At 45.5% G+C, this 23,406-nt stretch overlaps 1 protein-coding gene across 8 annotated transcripts in view; it reads right to left on the bottom strand.

Annotated features, from left to right (window-relative positions):
- The window catches only part of CD101 (CD101 molecule), a 38,184-nt gene extending 24,932 nt beyond the window's left edge, over positions 1-13,252 (bottom strand). For 3 of the 8 annotated variants that reach the window (XM_034654164.1, XM_034654165.1, XM_034654163.1), the window contains exons 1-4: positions 7,104-8,541; positions 6,580-6,960; positions 4,846-5,262; positions 226-612 (exon numbers count right to left, since the gene is read on the bottom strand). In XM_034654164.1, the coding sequence (XP_034510055.1) occupies positions 226-612; positions 4,846-5,262; positions 6,580-6,960; positions 7,104-7,173 (1,255 nt within the window). In that variant the 5' untranslated portion in view covers positions 7,174-8,541. Of the gene's footprint in view, positions 1-225; positions 613-4,845; positions 5,263-6,579; positions 6,961-7,103; positions 8,542-13,101 lie in introns of those variants that run through there. The other 5 variants (XM_011230301.3, XM_011230304.3, XM_034654161.1 and 2 more) reach the window with 4 other exon arrangements.
- Between the last annotated feature and the right edge of the window lie 10,154 nt (positions 13,253-23,406).

The following is a 23,406-nucleotide window of genomic DNA, read 5'->3' as shown; positions in this document are numbered from 1 at the left end:
TAAAGAAATTAAGGGTTGTGTCTGGGATCACAGCCCATTTAAAGGCCCAGAAATAAGACTTAAGTCTTCAGCTAGTTTGGTTGCTTTTCTTTCTTCCACCTCAAAGCGATCTGACTGACACCCGACTCTTCAGGGGGAGGCCACTGTGTCCATGGATGCATCCTGGACTCACAAAGGAGGGAAGCCGAGAGCAGCCCTGGCATGTCTGGTTCTGACTTCACGTACCTGCTGGCGTTCTCAGATGCACGTGACGGTCGGGCGACTGCTTGCGCTGAAGCACCTGCCAGGAGCCCATCGGAGCTCTCGCCATCTCTGCCACGGCACATCTGTAGATGCCTTCATCCTCGGGGCCCGCAGAGAAGATCCTGAGAGCGAAAGCCTTGGGGCTGAACTTTGAAACCTGGAGCTGTCCCTGACTTGCTCTCTCTTTGTAGTCTCCTTTCAGGTCCAGAACACCCCCAGCGTCGATGCGGGCCATCTCATTACCATTGAAGAACCAAACACCCTGAAGCTGTGGGTCCCGGCCACCACCTCCGACCAGGCAGGCCAGTTCTAAGGATTTCCCTGCAGTAAATGTGCTCTCAGCTGAAATGTTGACTTGAAAATCTCTCGCTAGGAAACAAAAGCAACGCAGGTATTTAGAGAAGCCACAGCATCTGTCCTTTTGGGACCACAGAGAGATAATACCCACTGTAAGGGCAGTACAGGGATTGAATTTCATGTGGGAGTTGAGCTCTGAGGAGTAGGTCAGCCAAAGAAATGCCTAGAATCAAAAATGTCCTTGACTATTCCTTCAATCATTCAGAAAGAACAGCATACATAGATTTCTGAATGCAATCCTGTTAAGCAAGACGTATGCATAGAAGTATAAAGTATACAGTAATGTATCTTTTTTGAATAAAAAATATTTTATAGTATGTTGAACTACTGTAAATTGTGATTTCTTTGCTCTCTTTTTTTTGGCTAAGAACATCCAGTGGAATTTTCCTAAGTTAAAGCACATGTGATGTGATGTATGACAAGTCCACAGCTAACATAATACCTAACAATGAAAAGCTGGAAGTTTTTCCTCTAAGATCAGGAAAAGACAAAGAGGTCCACTCTCACCACTTCTATCTGACATAGTACTGGAGCCTTAGCCAGAGCAATTAGTCAGGAAAAAAATAAATAAATAAAGGGCATTCAAGTCAGAAGAATGAAGTAAAATCATCTGTTTGCAGATGACGTGATCTTATATATAGAAACCCCAAAAGACTCCACCAAAAAACTGTTAAAATTAATGATTTCAGGAAAGTTGCAGGACACAAAATCAACATACAAAAAAAAAATCAGTTCCATTTCTATACGCTAGCAACACGGTACTGGAAAAAGACATTAAGAAAACAATATCCACAGATGGCCAATAAACACATGAAAAGATGTTCAACACCACTCATCATCAGGGAAATGCAAATCAAAACCATAATGAGATATCACTTCACACCTGTCAGAACAGCTATTCTCAAAAAGACAAGAAATACCAAGTGTTGGAGAGGATGTGGCAATAGGGTAACACTTTTATACCACTAGTAAGAATGTAAATTGGTGCAGCCAATATTGAAAAGAGTATAGAGATTTCTCAGAAAATTAAAAATAGGGCGCCTGAGTGGCTCAGTAGGTTAGATGGCCAACTCTTGGTTTCGACTCAGGTCTGATCTCAGGTTCGTGAGATGGAGCCCTGCATCAGGCTCTGTGCGCAGCACGAAGTCTGCTTGTCCCTCTCTCTCCCCCTCTGCTCCTCTCCATGAGCTCTCTCTCCCTCTCTCTCACCTAAATAAATAAATAAAATCTTTAAAAAAAAAAACTAAACTAAAAATACGATTACCATATGATCCAGCTATTCCACTTCTGGGGATTTATTCAAAGAACACAAAAACACCAAGAAGATACATGCACCCCTATGTTCACTGCAACATTATTTATAATAGTCAACACATGGAAACAACCTAAGTGTCCATCAATGGATGAAGGGATAAAGAAAATGTGGTATACACACACACACAAAGGAATACTACTTAGCCATAAAAAAGAAGGAAATCTTGCCGTTTGCAACACCATGGATGGACCTCGAAGGTATTACTCTAAATGAATTAAATCAGGCAGAGAAAGACAAATACCGTATGATTTCACTTATATGTGGATTCTAAAAACCAAAACAAATGAACAAACAAAACAAAAATAAACTCATAGAGACAGAGGACAGATTTGTGGTTCCCAGAGGGGAAGGGTGTTGGGGAGTAGGCGAAATGGGTGAAGGGGCTCAACTGTATAGTGATGGATTGTAACTAGACTTATGGTGGTGATCACTTGTAGTGTATATAAGTATCAAATTATAGTGTTGCACACCTGAAACTTACATAATGTCGTATACTAATTTTATCTCAGTAAAAAAATCTCATTTGCAATAATGTCAAAAAGAAGAAAATACTTAGGAATAACTTTAACCAAGGAGGTGAAAGACATGTGTACTGAAAACTGTAAAATATTAATGAAAGAAATTAAAGATACAAATAAATGGAAATATATCCTGTGCTCATGGGTTGAGAGAAACAATAACATGTTGGTAGAGGATGTGGAGAAATGGATGGGGTGGACGTGCACTGTTAATGGGAAGGTAACAAATGGTGTGGAGATTACTCAAAAATTAAAAGTAGAACTACCATATAATCCAGTGATCCCGCTTCTGTGTATATATCCAAAGGACAATGAAATCAGGATCTCAAAGACATATCTGCATTCCCATGTTTATTATTAATGATAGCAAAGATATGGACACAGCCTAAGTGTCCACTGATGGATAGATGAATGAAGAGAATATAGCATACACACACACACACACACACACACACACACACACTGAAATATTATTCAGCCATGAGAGAAAAGGAAATCCTGCTATTTTCAACAACATGGATCACCCTTGAGGACATTAGGCTAAGTGAAAGAAGCCAGACACAGAAAGACAGATACTGCAGGAACTCACTTATATGTGGCATCTAAGACTGTTGAGCTCATAAAAGCAGAAAATAGAATGGTGGTTGCCAGGATCTGGGGAAGGGGGCACGGGGGAGATATTGATCAAAGGGTACAGAGTTTCCCGTATTTATACAAGATAAGTTCTATAGATCTAATGTATAGCATGGCAACTGCAGTTAATAATACTGTGTTGCATACTTGAAATTTGCTGAGAATAGAGATCTTAGATGTTCTCACCATACACACATGCACACACCCACTACACACAAAAAATAATGATGTGAGATGATGGATATGTTAATTAGCTTGATTGTGGTAATATGTGTATCAAAACATGTACACCTTAAATACACACAATTTTTGTCAAAATAAATAAGTAAAAATAAAGACTGTTTTACATAAAAAATTGTTCTCAAAGAGAAAAAAAAAGCACATGTGATGTGCCCTCACAGAACTCACTGAGTATAATGTGGACACTTAACATGTCCAACAGGACAATTTTTTAATGAAATAGAATAACACTCTTCCTAAAACNTCTCAAAGAGAAAAAAAAAGCACATGTGATGTGCCCTCACAGAACTCACTGAGTATAATGTGGACACTTAACATGTCCAACAGGACAATTTTTTGATGAAATAGAATAACACTCTTTCTAAAACAACAACAACAAATAATCTTAAGGGTGCCTCGGTGGCTCAGTCAGTTAAGCATCTGCCCTTGGCTCAGGTCATGATCTCGGGTCCTGGGATCGAGCCCCGCATCAGGCTCTCTGTTCAGTGGGGAGCCTGCTTCTCCTTCTCCCTCTACCTGCTGCTTCCCCTGCTTGTGCTCTCTCTCTGTCAAATAAATAAATAAAATACTGAAATAGAAAGAAAGAAAGAAAGAAAGAAAGAAAGAAAGAAAGAAAGAAAGAAAGGAAGGAAGGAAGAGAAAATCCTCAATGATCTACCATCGGATCCCTGCTTTTAGCATGAATATATGTGGTTTTCAAAACCTCTTCCTCCAANAAGAAAGAAAGAAAGAAAGAAAGAAAGAAAGAAAGAAAGAAAGAAAGAAAGAAAGAAAAGGAAAGAAAGGAAGGAAGGAAGGAAGAGAAAATCCTCAATGATCTACCATCAGATCCCTGCTTTTAGCATGAATATATGTGGTTTTCAAAACCTCTTCCTACAGGACCATAGCCTATGTAGAGAAACCAGGAATAACACCAAGGCTTCCTGCTTGCTTTGATGACAATGCCAATGGATCGTGAAGAGTAACACCATCCCAAGCAGGAAATGGGGTCAGGTGGAAGGAAATACTGGCAGTGACTAAGACAAGACTCCATGTTGGCAACTGGAGCTACCCTGAGGCCCAGATGTGTGGGGTGGGGGCTTTGCAGAGACACACCTGCTTCAAGTACCAGCTCCTCCCCTCATCAGCATTTTGAACGTCTGAGGCTCAGGTTCCCTGTTTTAAAAATGGGGAGTCGACCACTTGCCCCATAGGGTGAGGACTAAATTAGGTAATATAGAGAAAGTCGATAATGCAGATAAAGTGCTTACACAGGGCTTGGCAAGGTTGTCAACAAAACCACTTTCATGCATGACTTGTGGAATCTATCTAACCATTCCAACCATTCAACAGATCTTATCCCGTAGAAAACCTGCCGTGGACAGACCGTAAATCATATGTCCCTCCTCTTATTTATGCTTCCCAGATGCCAAACCCAAAGAGTATTCAAACTTTCTAAATGGTTTTTTAGACCCGCCAAAAGATTAGAAAACAGCCAAAAAGATATCCCATAAACACCCACCATCCACATACTTATGAATTTCTCGAGAAGATCATTACCTGTTGGTCGGATCCTCAGAGCTGTTTGAGCTGTCTGCTTTCTCGTGATTAAAGTCCAGGTTTCATCTGGATCCTGAATCCATTCAGTTGCCTCACAGAACAGCTGGCCTTGATCTGAGGGCTGGAGGCTCCCTATGGACAGCCTGAAGGTGCTGACCCCGAGCTTGCCGAGCTGGACGTCACCAGCTGCAAACCTCTCTGTATATGAGGGCCCAGGGATCAACGTGAAATCTTTGGAGAGGGAAATAATCTTGGTAGTTTGGTTTCTTTCTCCATCCTGCATCAGGTACCAGGTGACAGAGAGGTGGGTGTGCTGAGCCGTGGCTTTGGAGGCTTCACAGGTAAGTTCTAATGATTCACCTTCCTCCTTACCGAGAGTCTGGGAACTCATGGTGGCAGAGAGGGTATCTGGAACAACTGGAAGCAAAGGGATAATGATAACCGACTAGCCCAGTAACCTGTCAGACAAGGCTGCTTGAATGAAGATGGGGCCCTGACCCACCATCCATAAAGCACATACTTCGAGTTGCTTTTCCGCCAGCCATATGCTTCCTCTATTGCCAAGGGGAACATTGGCATCTGTATACATAGTCTGTGGAACTTGGCAAAACTAATGGCGCAGTGATGTATTGACCCTGACTTTACGTTTTTAGCATAGGCTGTGACCAATTTAGCTACTCAGACACAGAGTATTTAAAAGGGAAGAGCGCTGGGAGCTGGAAGACCTAGATTCTGATCCTAAATCTGTCCCTGTTTGACTACAGGAATTGGAGCGAGTCACTTCACTTCCTTATGCCTTAACCTGCTTCTTTGTAAAGTTTTGAAATAATCTTTTGTAATAATTCAGAGCCAAAATGCAACCCTTACCGAAGTTTTGGTAACCATCCTACTACCCTATCTTTGTGTTCTTCCTCAGAGAAATCACACAGCCTAAGTTTATGGGAAAACACCACTTAGATTCAATCCACGAAGATTTACTGAGCAGCTGCTCAGGGCTAGTCACCGTGCTGGGGGCTGAGATAAGTATTCTCCCGGAGCTCGAGGTGAGGAAGGAGTCCTATAAGTAGCCAAATGCCACATACCCTGGGTGAGTGCTAATAACAGCGATGTGACTAGAACACCAAGAGGAAACGAAGACGGGAAAATGGCCTGAGACAGTCAGGACAGACTTCACAAGAGCTAAGGCCTAAACTGGGTCCCCAGGTATACGTGGAAGTTGGCTAGACTGAAAAAGGGGTGCTAAGATATTCTAGGCAAAGGAGCAAAATGGTAATTGAAAGGACTGTGAATCTCTCTCTATGTAAATATGCTAGAGATTAGTAGTTTGAGAATATTCATTTCCAAGTGAATGTCTTGCCACTTGACCATATTAACACCGGTTCTCTTAGCAAGTTAATGTCCTGCCTCCAAGAAGAGACATGACGTGGGGAGAACTCTCAGAGTTTTGTTGGATGCTGTTGCTACGATCGACCTGTGGCTAGCTGTGGACAAGGCCTTCGGAAGACCACCCGCTATCTAATTCTTGGCAGCAAAGTTGACTAGAAGGATAAACTGAGAGTTTTAAAGAAGGGGAGATACCGATTTGTGACCCATCTGCAAAATATCCAGAGGGCTTCGAGGGCTCTCTTGCCAAAGCAAGGACATGATGCGAAGCCATGTCACCTGCCAAGGCACTGTGATGGCGGGGCTCTGGCTTCTGGGGGGCTGGCCTGCACAGGAGGGCCCACGGCTTACCAATTAGCCTAGTCTTCGCGCTGTAATTGCCGTAGTATCTTTCGTCCGTGTTCGGCGTGTGACACTCATACTCGCCGGAATCCTTCGGCTGCAGCTCTGAGATGTGCAGGAAGACCGAGTTGCCCCGGACCCTCTCCACATAGATCCCCCCGCTTCGCACGCGCTGTGCATACACTGCGTAAGAGAAGGTGGCATCCCTGGTGCTCACGATCTGGACTTCTTGGGTCGGGGCTTTGGGCAGGTACACAGACCACTGGAAATGCTGCTCAGCGGGTCCCTGGTGGCCAGTGACATTGCAGCCAATGCTGACGGGGTAGCCTGCCGCCCGAAACAGCGGTCCTTTCTGGACGGTTACTTCTCTCTGGCCAAGGCTGAGCTTAGCTTGCAAGGAGGAGAAAGAAGGAAGAATAAAAATAGATTAGCGCTCCAGTCCCCCGTGTGCCACCTTATTGCAGTGCCCTGTATTAGAGTTCTAGTAAATGAGATCACAGGTTATTAGCTATAATCAACTCAAATGTTCATACATCTCCTTCGGGCTGAGGAGCAGGGAATGGCTTGATGAGTTCGCTCTTCTCTCACAACTTCAACTTCCATAGCAATTCCTACTCACTTAAAAAAAAAAAGTTAGTTTCAACAGTATTATAATTACTATAACTGGTAACACTTAGCGCCCAGGGCTCTCTAAGGCCACTTATTTAAAGTCAATACGATGCACGATAATTCACCTTTTATGTTATTTTATGGGAAAATTCAGCAAATCCGTTCTTCAGGCTCTCATTCCTGGGTACCTGTCGGGCTGTTCTCTCTGAGATTGCTGGAGAGGGGAAATCTACCCGCCGCCCGCGGTGCCACACTTTCTCTGTCTCGCTAGTTGGTTGGAACTATTTGTAGCTCCTGGCCAGGTCTGTTGCAGGACTAGCTAAAATTAGCAGCTGAAAAGGCAGCAGCACTTCCTCTCTATACTGTGGAGGGTTTTTTTGTTTTGTCATTTTTTAAAGAGCCACTACAGCTTTATTGAAAAGCTTCATAAAAGACAGCCTGTCAAGTCCGCCAGGATCTGGGCTCAAAGTCACTTTGGTTCTTCTCTGACCCAAAGTGTTCAGTTGGGGCAACTATGGAGTGTTTCCTGTTGAGACACATCTCAAGTATTCGGTTTGAAGGAGAAAACATTCTCAAATGGCAACATTTTCTTTGACGTGCACGTGTTCAAAATCAAGCATTTGCAGAAATGAAAAATGCATGTGTTTATGGATTAGGCTAATATAAAAGGCTAGTTTGTTGTTACAGAAAGAACAAAGAGCAAATGACAGAGATGCCCAAGGGTGAGCCCGATCTTTCACTAGGGGCCTGAGGCCCAGTGGAAGGAGAAGAGGAGGGGAAAGACACCAGAAGAGTCCCATGGGGAGCAGTTGCTGGTGTTGTGGAATGAACAGAATAGAGCTCAGAAGAAGATATGGAGGAGGGCGCCTGGTGGCTCAGTCGTCAAGCACCTGCCTTTGGCTCAGATCATAATCCCGGGGTCCTGGGAACGAGCGGAAGCAAAAGACTTGTTTAGGAATTAGGGATCGATAAACTGGATTAGGGGAAGGGTTACATGAAGATTAATAGAAGGAGGTAAGGCTGGACAGGAATTTGGGGCCCAAAACATGAAGGTCTTGACTATCACTTCTAAAAGTTTGGACTTGACTGTTTAGGTGATGGGGAATCCACTGAAAGTGTTGGGAAGGTCTTAGGAAAATTAATCTGACAGCTGTGTAGGATGACGGAAGTTAGAAATAAACATTAGAAATCATGGTAGCCCAGGAGAGAAGTGGTGACCGCAATAGGAATGCAAAGAAAGAGACTATAAGAGCCACGGTGGAGATAAAATCTAGAGAGTTTTGGGGCGCCGGGGTAGCACAGTCGTTAGGCGTCTGCCTTCGGCTCAGGGCGTAATCCCGGCGTTCTGGGATCGAGACCCACATCAGGCTCCTCCGCTGGGAGCCTGCTTCTCCCTCTCCCACTCCCCCTGCTTGTGTTCCCTCTCTCGCTGGCTGTCTCTCTGTCAAATAAATAAATAAAATCTTAAAAAAAAATCTAGAGAGTTTTTCAGTGTCTTGGATGTTTGGAGGTTAAGGGGTGGATGGAGGGATGGAAGGCAAGAAGAAATAAAAATGATGGTAGGTTTTGTGAGGTTGACTGAGAGAATGATGATTCTGTTAATAGAAATAAGGGTATCATGGAGCACCTGGGTGGCTCAGTCAGTTAAGCGTCTGACTCTTGCTTTCAGCTCAGGTCATGATCTCAGGGTTGTGAGATCAGGTTGTTTCAGCTCCATGCTCAGCACAGAGTCTGCTTGGGATTCTCTCTCTCCCTCTTCCACTGCCCCCCACCCTGCTCTCTAAATAAATAAATAAATAAATAAATCCTTAAAAAAATAGAAATAAGGGTATCTGGAAGAGACTGCTGTGTTGAAGGGTAAGGGAGGAGAAAATTCTGTTTGATTTTGAAAATGCTAAATTTAAATACCATAAATTAAACAGGAAGGATATCCAGCAAACATTGGGAAATAATATTTAAATGTATATATATATATTTGTACTTTGAAGTCTATTCAACCCTTTGAAAATCTTTGTAATCGAATCCTTTTAAGAAGTCTGTGATATTCGCACATTTAGCAATGTCAAGCTTGTACATGGTTGAGCCTGACTTGAACCTAGATTTGCAAATGTGAAGTCCCTGGCTGTCTCTATTGCTTCTCACTGCGTCCTGTGAATGCCTGTTCATAACCATGGAAGGTTCTGGGCCATGGGAGCAGATTAGGTTGGCTACAGTGCTGGGCAGTGTTAGGGAACACGAGGAGGGCTGAAGAGAGGTAGCTAGAGGGTCCCTCTATTTAGGGGACACGGCGAGGAACACGCCCACAGAAGGAAGAGCCAGGGAGGTAGGAGAGCAGCCAGGACAGAGTAGCTTGGAAACCAAAGGAGGAAAAATGCTCCGCAAAAGGGCTTGTCTGCGGCTCCCGGGTGGCTCAGTCAGTTAAGTGTCTGCCTTCGGCTCAGGTCATTATTCCAAGGTCCAGAGATCGAGCCCGGCACTGGGCTTCTTGCTCCGTGGGGAGCCTGCTTCTCCCTCTCCCTCCCCCTGCTTGTGCTCTCTCTCTCTCTGTCAAATAAATGAATAAATAATCTAAAAAAAAAAAAAAGGCCTTGTCTGCTTGCTGAATGCTGCTGTAAGGGTAAGGACCCTCATGTCAGGGGACAGCCCTTCCAGTTTGATGAGGACGAGATCAGCGGAGATCTTTGTAAAGGAGATTTCAATAGAGCAGAGGCCAAGGATTTCAAGGATCAGAAGTGACTGCAGGAGGTGCAAACTACTTCAAGAAGTTTTGCGGAGCCGGGAAACAGGAGAATAGGGTGGCAGCCGACAAGGGTAGCTGAGAGGGGAGAGGCAGGGAGGGCCGACTGGACATGCTTAAGAGCAGAGGAGCTGCAGAGGGGAGCGAGCGATGGATGACGCCAGAGAGGATCGTGAATGGAGGAAGGTCCTAGTAGAGGCATGAGGTCACTAACATGAGTGGGAAGGTACTGCTTTCCCAAAAAAGTGAAGCAAAAGCGTGGAAATTTCATACATATTTTTGATGTGGAAAGGAATGGCTGACAGAGGTCAACTCGAATGGCTATGCACTGGGACCATACGCTGAAGCATCTCTTATAAAGACGATCTCGGTGGGAGATGTTGCACCTATTTGTCCTCTTCCTCGGGAGTAAAACAGTTCAGAGGACTGTTCTGTTGTTTTCTCTTCTAATGGACGGAAGGTTAGAACCCTCGGCATAGCAGCTCAAATTCTCACTGACTGATGGACGCACCGTACTGGGACCACACTTTTGAAACCCAAACAATTCTGATGATACTGGCTTTTCTTCAAAAAGATCACTGGGATTGCCGAATTTACCACTACAATAGTATTTAAATGGAAGCTGTTAAGTTGGATCATATAAAATGGCCCATAAATGACCATTTTTTAAAAAAGATTTATTTATTTTGACACAGAGAGAGAGAGCACAAGCAGGGGGAATGAAAGAGGGAGAAGCAGGCTTCCCACTGAGCAGGGAGCCCAATGTAGGGCTCGATCCCCGGACCCTGGGATCAGGACCTGAGCTGAAGGCAGATGTTTAACGACTGAGCCACCCAGGTGCCCCAATTGACCATTTTTGATGCACAAACAGCAACTTCAAATGATTCCACCTTATACAAAACCTACCTGGAGAATAGCAAACACAACAAGCAATATCTCTTTCTTTACACGTACAAAACCCCCATGCCCTTGAAGGCAGAAAGAACTTCCAACCAAAAATATTTGCTTCTATGAGTACAGTCTCAGTAAGGTTGAAGGAAAATGGGTCCCTCTGTGGCACCCTCCCACATGAATGGTTTTCACATGTAGGGCAGCTAGTCAGGGTGAGGGGTGGCAGCTCTAGACCAGGGACACAAAGCTGAGTGCTAAGTCCAAGAGCTCATTCACTGATAACATTAACTCTTCAAGTGCCGTGCTCTAACAGAATTAATCAATCTTTATGTTTATTAAAAAAGCTAATTCGGAGAAAGTATACCTTTGCTAAACAATGCAACCGGTCAATTGACTAGCATTTAATTTCCTCCCTTATTTATAATTTTCCCTCCATAGTTGTCAGGACAAATAGGAGGCTTCCAAAGTTCTTTCGAGTTCCTTCCTGATTTATGTGCCTTTCACGTAAAAACCATGGTTCTATACAAAATGAATGCTTTAGAGTGAGTCAAAACTTAGAAGCAATAAATACATGTCCCGGTTTGGATAATTGTTTACGTGGGTTAAGGAAAAGCTTCCAGCTTCTCTTTTTTGAACCTGGTTACTACTTGCCTTCACCCCAGACTTCCAGCCGACTCACCAAAATTTTTTTAAAAAAAGAGTATGAAGGAGAGAACTTGCAATATCTGACTTGTTGCACAATGTACACCCTGTTTTCCCATCTACACAAGCCAAACACACAGTCCAAATACACAAAGCATGTCTAGTTAAGAATCACACTCTAAATAAATAAATAAATAGAATTTTAAAATAAATAAACAAATAATCATACTCAACAACCAAACAGGAAAAATAGGAACGTACCAGCCACCAAGCTTTCTATCTGTTAACACTTGCCAAGACAGTCTGGTGGACATCCATCACCCAGCAACTAACCGATCCTCTTAACTAACCCTGCAGGCCACCTCTCACCCCATCAGGCCCCAGATCTGATCCCTACCTCACACGATCTAATGTCTGCGGAAACATGAGCCCGGTTCAGTTCAAGCCAAAGTTTATGAAGCAAGCCGCTGTGCTGAAGGCTGTCACTTCTTCATGCTTTAGCCACAGCTCTGGCCACACTGCTGATTAAGTTCACTACGGTCCCAGTGCACAAACTCAATCTAGTCTCTACAGCAGTTCTTAACCTGGGTCCACACGCAGGATTAAAGGGTCCATAAACTCAAGTGAAAAAAAAACCCTACATCTTTATTTTCACTAGTCTTAATGAAAATTTAGCATTTCCTTCAGTCATGAAGGTAGACAACAAACCATAGATATGTTCACATCACATTACAGTTGTTGCAGATATCCTAAAATATTATTCATACTCATTACTCCTTTGAAGTTTGGTGGTTAACAGACCACCTCTAGATCTTGTTATGGAATCCATAAAGAAGCCAATAAATGACTACATCACCACTTAGAATGATGTTGATAATTGCATTTCAGTACGATGGATTTCCCCTATAATCCTGTGCATTTTATTTTAGGCATTTAAACAATTAGCCTAAAGTGGGATCTATTGGCCTCACTGGATGCTACAGGAACCCACAGCACAAAAAAAGTACCTTCTCCTACTCTGGAACGATTCCATTTCCAGCCCAGGTTATCTGTTTTTCTGTTTACTTCCAAATCTCCCCTTTCTCCATCCTGTTATATAATGTGTGAAAGTGCTCCTGGACCAGCTAAGACCTTCCATGTGCCCTTCAGCAAAGCCCAGTAAATCTTTTGGCCCCTTCTCAGTCCCTCAGATCGATTCCCACTTCAGCTCCCAGGATGTCCAGAACCTTCTTTTAGCTTCGCCTAAAACTACTAAGTGCTCTCATAACTTTCCCTTTCATCCAGCCACATTCCCAAGACAAACACATCAGACAAGATGTAAGGTCACCTCTCAGTCTGGGGAGCTGAGTCCTCACTTGCTCCAGGGATGGTTTAGCCCAGGAGGATAAGGTCAAGTCAGGGCAGCACAGACAAATGTGAACATTGGTGGGCCCAGGTTCACAGACTCAGCCAAGCATCGCACCTCCCTAGAACTCAAGGGCGCCGAGGTAGACCAGGAAACCATTATCGGTAAGTCAAAAATTAGTGCACACACCAGAGATGTGTGGCACAATTTTTGCCTGTAAATATCAAATTGTCCTTCTCCGCCACCCAGCAGCCTCCTGTTGACTAGCTCCTGGGACAACAGAGACATGCAGAATTATGACACTTACTCAGAAACAGAAAGAAAGATGCCACATGTGGGATGTGTGCCATTTGGCCCAGTACAGACCTTTCCTCGTGGTGTCACTGAAGTTGCTCAGACACTGAATGACAAATGCTGTGCTCTCGCTACAAAGGTAAAGAGGAAGCAATGGTGTGGTTTGCAGCGCACTGGGAAACACAGATGGCTTGCAAAGAGCAAAACCGTTTGCATCATATGGTTCTTTGCTAATCACTTGAATCTGGGTGAGAAAAGTGAGTGATCTTCATGGGTAAGTGTATACAGATAAAAATAAGAAAAGGTGGGCCTCATCCTGGCTAAATGTGCATCATTAGCCCATCACAAGGGAATGTAGGTAAATCAAATAAATAAAAAAAATCAAGCAGAAATGTTCTCTTCTTAGCCCTTCCCTCTCCTTCCCTCTTGGGAAGAAGGGTCCCTGGAAAACACAAATGTGGGGAGACACGAGGTGGTGGTAATGGCGACAGTCTCTGGAGCCAGGCTGCCTGGGTTTGCATGCAGATTCTATTTGCAATAACTGTGTGATCTTAGAAAACTTACTAACCCTCATCTGTAAAATGGAGATGCTAATAGTATGTACCCCATCAGATTGCCGTGTGGGTTGAATGAACTCATTCATGTCAAGCACTTAGAATGATATCTGGTACATAGTAAGCGCTCAGTGAATATCCACAGCCATCATGTGACATTTAAGTGAGTCTTCACCTGCCCAAGATGGGCCTGGCACCAAGATGGAGAGTAAATACCTGAATCTAACAGGTGGCACTGAACCCAGGCCAACTTAATCCTACTTAATCCTGGAAGACAAGATCATATAAGGAGAGGCTCACTGAAGACATTCGTTGCCTAGGTCAAGGATCTATCTAGATAGGTCAGTAATAAACTGGTGTGCTTTGGGCCAGTTTCAGGCAGATTCCTGCTCCATTCATCCATCCAACCATTTTTTTAGTACTTCTACATTTTGGGTGCTTTGGTAAATTCTGCACGTACGAAGAAGTTCACAGCCCAGTCTTTGTTCTCAGGAAACTTCCACTTCGTCAGAGAACCACAATGCAAGGTTGCAAGCACAACCTTCAGTGCAGCCCCTAAAGGGAGTTAGAAAGGTTGGCGGGCAGGAGGGAAGGACAGGATGCGTTGGGCTGGGCCAAATGAGACAACTAGGGAGGAAGGCAGGCAGTTACGGGCAGTTACAGCTGGGGGAGAAGCAGCCTAGTGTGAGTAATGATGCACCAGCCACACCTTCCTGTTTGAGTAAAGCTTGAGGCTGGTATGAAGGGAAGAGTGTCTATAGGGGTAGGCTGGGGCAGATCTTACTGGGCCGTGCATGCCAGGCCCAGGACCTTGGCCTTTATCACATAGACAAGGGGAGCTTTTGGAGTCTTCTCCTTCTCCTTTTTCTTTTTCTTCTTTAGGAGGAGAATGCCTGATTGGGTTTTCCTTTTGAATTGAATTCCATGTTGTATATTGCTAACTGGTTGAAAGATGAGGGAGGGAAGCAAGGCTAGAAGCAGGAAGGCCAGTTACAGGATTTTTGTAGTTTTCCATATAAGCAATGATGAGGTCCTGAATTAGGGCATTTAAAATATTATAGAGGAACAGCTAGAGACACATTTGGAATTAGAGGGTAGCCTCTGATCTTAGGACCTCCTGTCTGGGATGGTGGTGCACATGGAGGCAAGCAGGAGCGCGACTGGCTCTCACACGAGGTAAGTTAGGTGAGGTCGCGTAGGACAAATACAAATAAAGAGGTATGGACATTGGAAGGAGGGAGGGAGCATAGCTGATTTGAGGAGAATGGGAAATTAGGCCAATCTTCAGGGGAAAGGTAACATTTTAAGACAGAACTTATTTTCCCAGTGGCCATTATAGTAGAGTAGGGTAACATTCAACAAATTCAGGTCTGGAAGCCTCTAAATTCTACCGTTTTTAAGTTTTCACTTTCTCCCCCTCTGGACTTATTTATTAGTGATGATATCTAAAAATGAGCACTCCAAGATTAGTCAAACTACAAATATTAATCTCTTTAGTGAAAAGCTCTGTACTTCCCTTTCCAAGGTACTATGCAAGGCTTCGTGGAAGATGAGCCATTCCCTCCAGAAGCTTGAAATTTAACTTAATAAACAACTTAGATAAGAAACAGTAGCTGGGGGGGCCTGGGTGGCTCAGTCGTTAAGCGCCTGCCTTCGGCTCAGGTCATGATCCCAGGGTCCTGGGATCGAGCCCCGCATCGCATTGGGCTCCCTGTTCAGCAGGGAGCCTGCTTCTCCCTCTCCCACTCCCCCTGCCAGTGTTCCCTCTCTCGCTGCGTCTCTCTCTGTCCAATAAATAAATAAAATCTTAAAAAAAAAAAAAAAACAGTAGCCAGTTGGCATGAGCTCCTAACCACATGGGCCTCTTCACAGCAACACTTGAGTGCCCTCACAATATGGCGGCTGGCTTCACCCAGACCTAGTGATCCAGGAGACACAGACCAAGGAGGAAGGTGCAGTGCCTCTTATGGACTAGTCTCAAAGTTATACACCATCACTTCCGCCTTAGTCTATTTGTTAAAAGTGAATCATTAAGTCCAGCCCACACTCAAGGGGAGGGAAATTAGGCTGTGCCTTTTGAAAGGAGGAGTGTCTAGAATTTGTGGATGTAAGACCACCACAAACCTACTAAAAATTTTTAACATTTTTCCATATGTGCTTTATCATATGTAAGTGAGACTATGTTGTATTTGTTAGAGAGAAAGAAAAAGAAAGAAACGAAGGAAGAGGGAAAGAGAGAGAGGAGGAGAGAGAGGGAGGGGCGGGGGGGAAGGGAGAGGAAGGAAGAGTAACCAAGTGTTGAGTATCCAATTTACGGCTCAAACAAGAAATGTCCTAAGAGTTAATAGGCTGGAGGGGCTGCTGTAGGCAGGGAGCAGCCGTAGGTCATTCAGAAAAGGCTGGTTTTAAGTAGGTCCTTGGGGATCCGGTATGATTCAAATAGACAGAGGAGGGAGGGAAGGAAATTCCAATAGGGAGAAATGAAATGTACAAAGATACAGAGGCAGGGATGTGCAGGTTATATTCACGGAACAATTAAAGGGTAGTTTACCTTGAATGGGACTTTCAAACTTCCCAGGCTGTTGACTATAGTATCAGTGGGGCTCGACGTACAGTAATTTGTCCATCATTTCAGTGGGAGAAAATATGGGTCATCCCCTGGCACCGAAATTTCAGGCAAATACACTCTATCAGTTAGTTATTGCTGTGGAACAAACCACAACACTTTGGTGGTGACAACAGTTAACATTTACTTTTGTTCACAAGCCTGTGGGTCACCTGTCCTGGACCAGCCTTGGCTTGTATCCCTCGCCCATCCCTCCAATAGGCTAGCCTGAGCAGGTTTTTATGGTGATGTCAGGGGTCCAAAAGAACTCGTGGAAACACAGCAGCACTTTTTAAAGCTTCTCCTTTTATCATGGCTGCTAACACCTCATAGGTCAAAGCAAGTCACATGGCCAAGTCCAAAGGCAAGAGATGGGTTAACAGGCTCCATCTTTTTAGTGGGGGGGGAACTGCAAAGTGACAGGGCAAAAGGAGAGGTAGAGGCTTAGAACCACTGATGCAATCAATCGGCTACATGCGCTGAAAAGAGAATTCTTTTCAAAGTGAGCATTGACCCCAGAGACAATCCTTGCCAATAATACACAGTATCGGTATTCCTGAAATGCATTCAACCAGGTAAATGCTATACAACTTCTCATTTCTAGCTGTTGCCAAAAAATTTTTTTTTCCTCTTTCCATTTTAAGTGGCTCCATTTCTGCCAGAATTAACATTGACAGAGGGATGTCGCTTCTTTTCTGGAGGAAAAAAAGCGGAAGAAGCAGTTTTCTGTTGTCAAGGGGGGAATAAAGAAGAAAGAAAAAATAGAGCCAGGGAGACAGTGTTATTCTATTACCTTGGGAATCACTGCATTGTAATTGTATCAGCTGAAAAGAATGTAAAAATGCACTTCCTGAGTCAGATGGAGGGAGAGCACCAGGAATGGACAAAGCGACACAGGAATGTACCAGAGAAAAAATTCTGTTCCAGTTCCTGGATTAATAAAAAAGATTAATAAAAAAAGAAATGTATTTTTTTTTCATATTTGACATGCACAAATATTCCACAGAAATCCCAGGTATTGTGGCCTCCTCTCTGAAGCATGTGGGCCCAAAACTATTTCGACGGGTATTTTCACCTAGGCAATTTTATAGAAGATCTCACATCACCATGTGACAGGTATTAAAAATCCCATTTTACAGATGAGGAAACTGAGGCTCAGAAGAATCAACTGGCCAAGATTGTATGGCTAGGAAATGGCTGCCTTCTTGCTCTTGGCTCAGTGCTTTTATTTTTTATTTAAATTCCAGTATAGTTAATATTCAGTGTTAGATCAGTTTCAGGTGTACAATATAGCAATCCAACAATTCCACACATCACCCAGTGCTTACTGTGACAAGTGTGCTTTTTAATTCCCATCCCCTGTTTCACTCACCTCCCCTCTGGTAACTATCAGTGTGTTCTCTATAGTTCAGAGTCTGTTCCTTGGTCTGTCTTTTTTCCAAACTTTGTTTATTTTGTTTCTTAAATCCCACACAGGTGAAATCTGATGGTGTTTGTCTTTCTCTGACTTATTTCACTTAGCGTTATACCCTCTAGAGTCATTCATGGTGTTGCAAATGGCAAGGTTTCTTTCTTTTTTATGGCTGAGTGATATTCCATGGTATATACATACCAGATCTTCTTTATCCATTCATCCAGTGATGGACACTTGGGCTGCTTCCATAATTCGGCTATTGTCAATAATGCTGCAGTAAACATAGGCGTGCACATATCTTTTGGAATTAGTATTTTCATATTCTTTGGGTAAACACCCAGCATAGGAAATACTAGGTCGTAAGGCAATTCTATTTTTAACTTTTGAGGAACCTCCACACTGTTTTCCACAATGGCCACATCAGTTTGCCTTCCCACCGACAGCGCGAGAGGGTTCCCCTTTCTCCATATCCCCACCAACACTTGTTTCTTTTGTTGTTGATTTTAGCCATGCTGACAGGTGTGAGGTGACAGTGCTCTTTCCATTGTACTTCTAGCTTGCCATTCTTGATTTCAGAAGGCAGGATGTGTGTGAGATAGATGTGACTGGAGGATGGTAAAGAAAAACCCCAAGGGGTCAGCAGGAAGCTGGGCATGATTCCCCCTGCTTGAGCCCTTACAATCCAGGTTAAATTGAGTGTCACTCCACAAGTGCTGAACTTGCCAGGATATAGGAAGCCCGGGGACTGAGCCTACATTCCTGGGACATCAAGCAATGACCCCACAGGAAGGGGTGGCAGTGACCTCAGTCAACGCCCTCGTGGAGCAGAGGAAGAAACAGGCCTTGAGCTGGCCCAGCTGCGAGCTGGCCCTGGGGTGATGCCCTTGCCCCTGAGCCATGACCTTGCCCCCATAATGGAGAATGATACCTAGGTCTCTTCCTACTTTCCCAGCTCCACCAAAAGCTGACAACTAGTCAACCTAGGCAGAAGAGCTTTTCAAGGCGCGTGGCAACCCCGCCTATCTGTGGGGAAAAGCCTGAACTGGACTTCCGTGGACAGAGGCAAAAACCAGGGAAACCTGCTCGGAATTCTATCCATCCTCCTCTGATTGCACTCTCTCCAGGATCTTCCCTCAGCCCCATGGGCCCCTTCTTACTGGATCCTCCTCCCAGCCCTGGGCTCTCAGCAGCCCTTTGCCCCTCACGCCGCTCTCATCCCCCATCTGTATGCAGACACCACAGATACACTTCCAACCCCACCTTCTCCCTTCGGGGCCAGACCAACCACCTCGCTGGTGAAGAACATCTCCATCTGAAGCTCCCCCAGGAAACCTGACTGGAGCCTGACGCTGAAATCCTTCTCTCTCGTCGACGGTTCCACTGTGGTTGGATGCACCAATACCCACCCAGAGCCACGTTTGGCCTCCACACTCCACAGCCACTTACAAAGTCCCGTTACTTCTTCCTCAAATCTTCTATGAACTCATCTTACCTGTTGCTGTCACAACCGAGGGCCTCAATTTTTCCGCTGGACTCATGCAGTTCACTTGATCTTCCGGCCTTGCCTACACACCCTACTCCCCGATACCAGCGTGATCGCCATGCATTCTCCTGATTGAAGTGTTCCAGTGACTCCCCGGGTATTTCTAGAAGATCAAGTCCAAACTCCTTGACTTGACCTTTACAAGCCGGCCCTTGCAAACTCTCCCACCACCTCACCCTTCAGACACAGAACCACTTGTACTTTTGCTGTGTCTTACCATCATGTCCCTCCCACCTGTGCAAAGGCTATCCCCTCTGCTTCGAACCCTGCCCCCTCCCTACCTGGTAAATGACTGTTCATTCAAGAAACTTAAAATCTAGGTTTGTAGATTGTATAATTTTTATATGATAATAACATGAATTACTTACGTGCCTCCCTCTCCTACGAGACCAGAAATCTCATAATGACAGGGTCCAGTGCTTACTCATCTTTCTATCTGTTCAACAAATACTTGCTGAATGCTTGAAATATTCAGGCACTGTGCTGGTGTACTGATTTAGAACATCCACAGTCGTCTCCCCGCCTTGCCCACAGCTTCACTTTGTGCAGTCAACCCGGCCTTCTGGAAACAGACGATCCGCCTTCTGTCACGTGCTTCACCAGGTCAAGAGTAGCCTCACGCTGAGTCCCGATGTCTACGTCATTCCCCTCACTTCACCTCACCACGCAGGCATGGTACCATCTCACATCAGCACAAGAAGGGTGAGTACAGGACAGTAAGATATTTTGAGAGAGAGAAAAACCACATTTGCTAGTTGTATTATTGAATATTGTTACAATTGTTCTATTTTATTAGTGGTTCTTGTTGTTAACTTCTTACTGTGCCTAATTTATAAGTTAAACTGTATAAAGGTACTTACAAGAAAAAACAAAACAAAACCATGGTAAATACAGGGTTCGGCCCTATCTGGGGTTTCAGGCATCCACTGGGGGTCCTGGAATGTGTCCTCTGAAGGTAAGGGGGGGCCCCGGTGTGCAGACTTTGGAGTCAGAAAGGTCTGGGTTCAAATCTTGCTTCATTTGAGCACATTAATGTCTGTCTGAATCTCCTTATCTCTGAGAATGGGAACTGTAACCATAGAACTCCATTATCTGAGATAATTAGAGCTGTTCATCAATTAACAGAACATGTCAGGTGAAGCTGAGAACTGTAGAAAGATTCCTGTGTGTCTTACACAGGGTATTCTCACCTCAACCAACACGCTTATTCGCCAAGCTCTGGACAGAAGCCCAGGTCTTTCCTTTTGGGTATGGGCCTGTTGTCCGGAGCCTCCTGTTCCACCCCCGCATAAACCAAACCTATTGTGCCTTGTCTAAAGCTTTCAGCTTTGATTTCTTTCAAACGAAGTCAGAATTTAGGCTTTCTTTCAAATGAAGTCAGAATTTAACAAACATCTGCGAAGCCAACAAACTATAGAATCCTTCCATATTTTGGCGGTTTGTTCCCCATCAGTCGTTAACAGCTTTGCCTGGACCTACTGATAGCTTTTTTTTTTGGCAAGTAATTTGCCAGGGCGCCTGGGTGGCTCGGTCAGTTAAGTGTCTGCCTTCAGCTCAGGTCATGATCCCAGGGTCCTGGGATCGAGTCCCTCATCGGACTCCCTGATCAGTGGGGAGCCTGCTTCTCCCTCTCCCTCTGCTGCCCCCCCTACTTGTGCTCTCTGTCAAATAAATATATAAAATCTTAAAAAAAAAATAAAGCAATTTGCCTCTGCTGAGTCCTCCCAGAGAATTCATCTTACATTTACCAACACTTGGTTGGGAAGCTGCCGCTGGTGTATTGAATTAAGATTATGCGGGTTATGACCTGCTGAATGAAGGGACACAAGCCACTCACACGGGGTCAGCAGGTAGCTTCCTCTGCACCCAAGCTTCTCAGGGTCGTTCTGACAGACGGCGTAGTGTCAGTGCGCTCACATAAAGGAAGTCAAGTCACAAGGTTTATTACTTACACATCCCAGGAGCAGGGGCGCGAGCAACGAGCTGGGGTCAGGGTGGCCCTCCACGCCAGATCACGAGGGAGCAGGAGACAGAGAACAGGGTAGCAAGCACCTGTGACTTTTAAGGAGCTCGGGGTAGAGATCGCTAACCTCTCTAGGGCTTGCCCCTATGTGGTTATTTGAAAAGGTACCCAGGGAAAAGCAAAGCAGGAACGACGGCAGGATTCCTAAACTCCAGTGCTTAGCTGAGTGTCCACGTTCTGGGCGTGAGTAGTTGTCACCTGTCACATGCCTAGGCCTCTCCTCGCACCTCTGTGGCACTCACACTTCATCGGTGCCCATACTATGGAACGGATTTACGTAACCACAGTAAGCGGTGCTGGAGGCGGATACACGCAACAGGGAGGACTCAGGCGAACCTCAGCTCCGCGGGGGGAGCTCAGCCAGCCTCAGGTGGCGAGTGTATTAATCATGTCATTCTATACTGTTTTGTGTGGCTTTGATATCGGGGGCTCGTTGATCCTGGGGACTGCCCCTCCTGGAGCTAACCGGTTCCCAGAGAGAGGAACTGATTCACCGTGAGCATGCCTTTCACGTCCAAAGCCACCGATCCAGAGCCCACCACCCTGCTACCCTCTCCATTGCTGCTCCCACTCAAGGCCACTGTCCCCTGCCCTACTCACCCCACGACCAGGTACCAGAAAACTAGGGACAACCCCTGCACCCCAGAGCCCACTGAAATGATCCAAACGAATCACCCCTACGCCTGCGGACCCTGACTCGCCTGTTCTTCCTGTGAAAACCACAAGAAAGGCTGTTGCCCCCCGTGCTTCTCCCTCCCTCCACCAACCGACAGCCCCTCGCCTTCCCCGTGTGGCCTTCCAGGCTGTGGCATGGTGCGCCCCTCCTCTTGGGATCTGTGAGTAGAACACAGTGTCTTGGTTCTGCCATGCCTGTACTACCTAATAATAACAAAACCTGTATTGTAAAAAAAACGTCGGGCTGTGGGTTGGAGGAAAGGAGTAGCTTCTCTCTGGATGATCCAGCTTCACGGAGAGCAGTTAAGAGAGCTTCTGGGGAGCCACCCTGGGACGACTTCAGGCACTGAGCCTGGTCCATTGCACGGTGTAAGCATCCCAGTGTCGACTATTGCCTTAATTAGGCCCTGGGGCCGGGGGGTGGGGGGCACAGCAGGGAATGGTCCCTGCCCTCACACCACTTTCAGGCTCCCAGAGCACTTGTCAGGGGACCCTCGCCTAGCCTAGAGGGGACAGAAAAGGCTTCCTGGGCCCCGAAGGAGAAGTCCGAGCCACACGGGCAGGAAGAGGCTTCCAAGCAAGCAAACAGTATGTGCCGCAGCCTGCGGACCCCCAAGTAAGTGGTAAGTTCCCTGTGCTGATCAGCCCAATGCCGAGGCACGCGGTACGTGTGTAAGTAAATTTTTGATTTGTTTTTAATTTAAACCGAGGCAAGAACAGTTTCAGTCATCAGTAGGGGACTGAGAAAACCCAGCTCTGACCATGTCCCATTCTGATGTGGGCAGCATCCCCCCCAGTTCAGCGAGAAGCACGCAGTGATGGGCCAGTTCCCCCAGCGGAGCATTAATGGTGCATTGATAGAACGTATGTACCTTCTACGTGCCTGGAACTGCCAGTCTCTCGGCAAGGTTAGGAACGAGGACACAGCCCCAGCCCCTGAAGACCTCACAATGAGAGATGCTCCCTGCCCAGGGCCCTGCGTGTGTCCTGGGCTGGAGGCCAGCAGAGAGTCGGGTTCTCAGTGTCCTCTCCTGTCCGGACTCCGGAAGCTGGCGGCCTGGGAAGGAGCACTGTTTTTACCTCACAGGGGCTGGCACCTTCTGGACCAGCTTGGCTCCAAACCGGGTCATGAGTCAGAACAGCCGCTGTGTTCCAGTCACGATACGGTCACAGAACCTTGTGTTTGTTTCCTCATCCACAGACAGGAACAACATCTAACTTCCCCCTTTCATGACGAGAGACTCATAAGGTCATGAGAATTCACCAAAGAACCAGGAGACCTTGCTAGGCAACAGGACCCTGGCCCTCAGCTGTCCGCTTGGCGGGGGTCCAGTACCGATCCTGTTAAAGCCACTTCTTTTATCTTGAGGGAAAACCTCCAGCATTATCACAGCACTCAGAGAGCCTGGAAGGTGCTGGAGATGCCCCTCGAATTCAGCCACAGTCCCTCACGCAGAGATGAAAGGGCAAGGAGACCAAGATCAAGTTCCTCACACAACTTCAC

The sequence above is a fragment of the Ailuropoda melanoleuca genome, chromosome 2 (genome assembly GCF_002007445.2).
Source record: "Ailuropoda melanoleuca isolate Jingjing chromosome 2, ASM200744v2, whole genome shotgun sequence".
Taxonomy (NCBI): Eukaryota; Metazoa; Chordata; class Mammalia; order Carnivora; family Ursidae; genus Ailuropoda; species Ailuropoda melanoleuca.
Note: the sequence above shows the minus strand (reverse complement) of the source record. Positions and strands in the feature narration are given on the sequence as shown.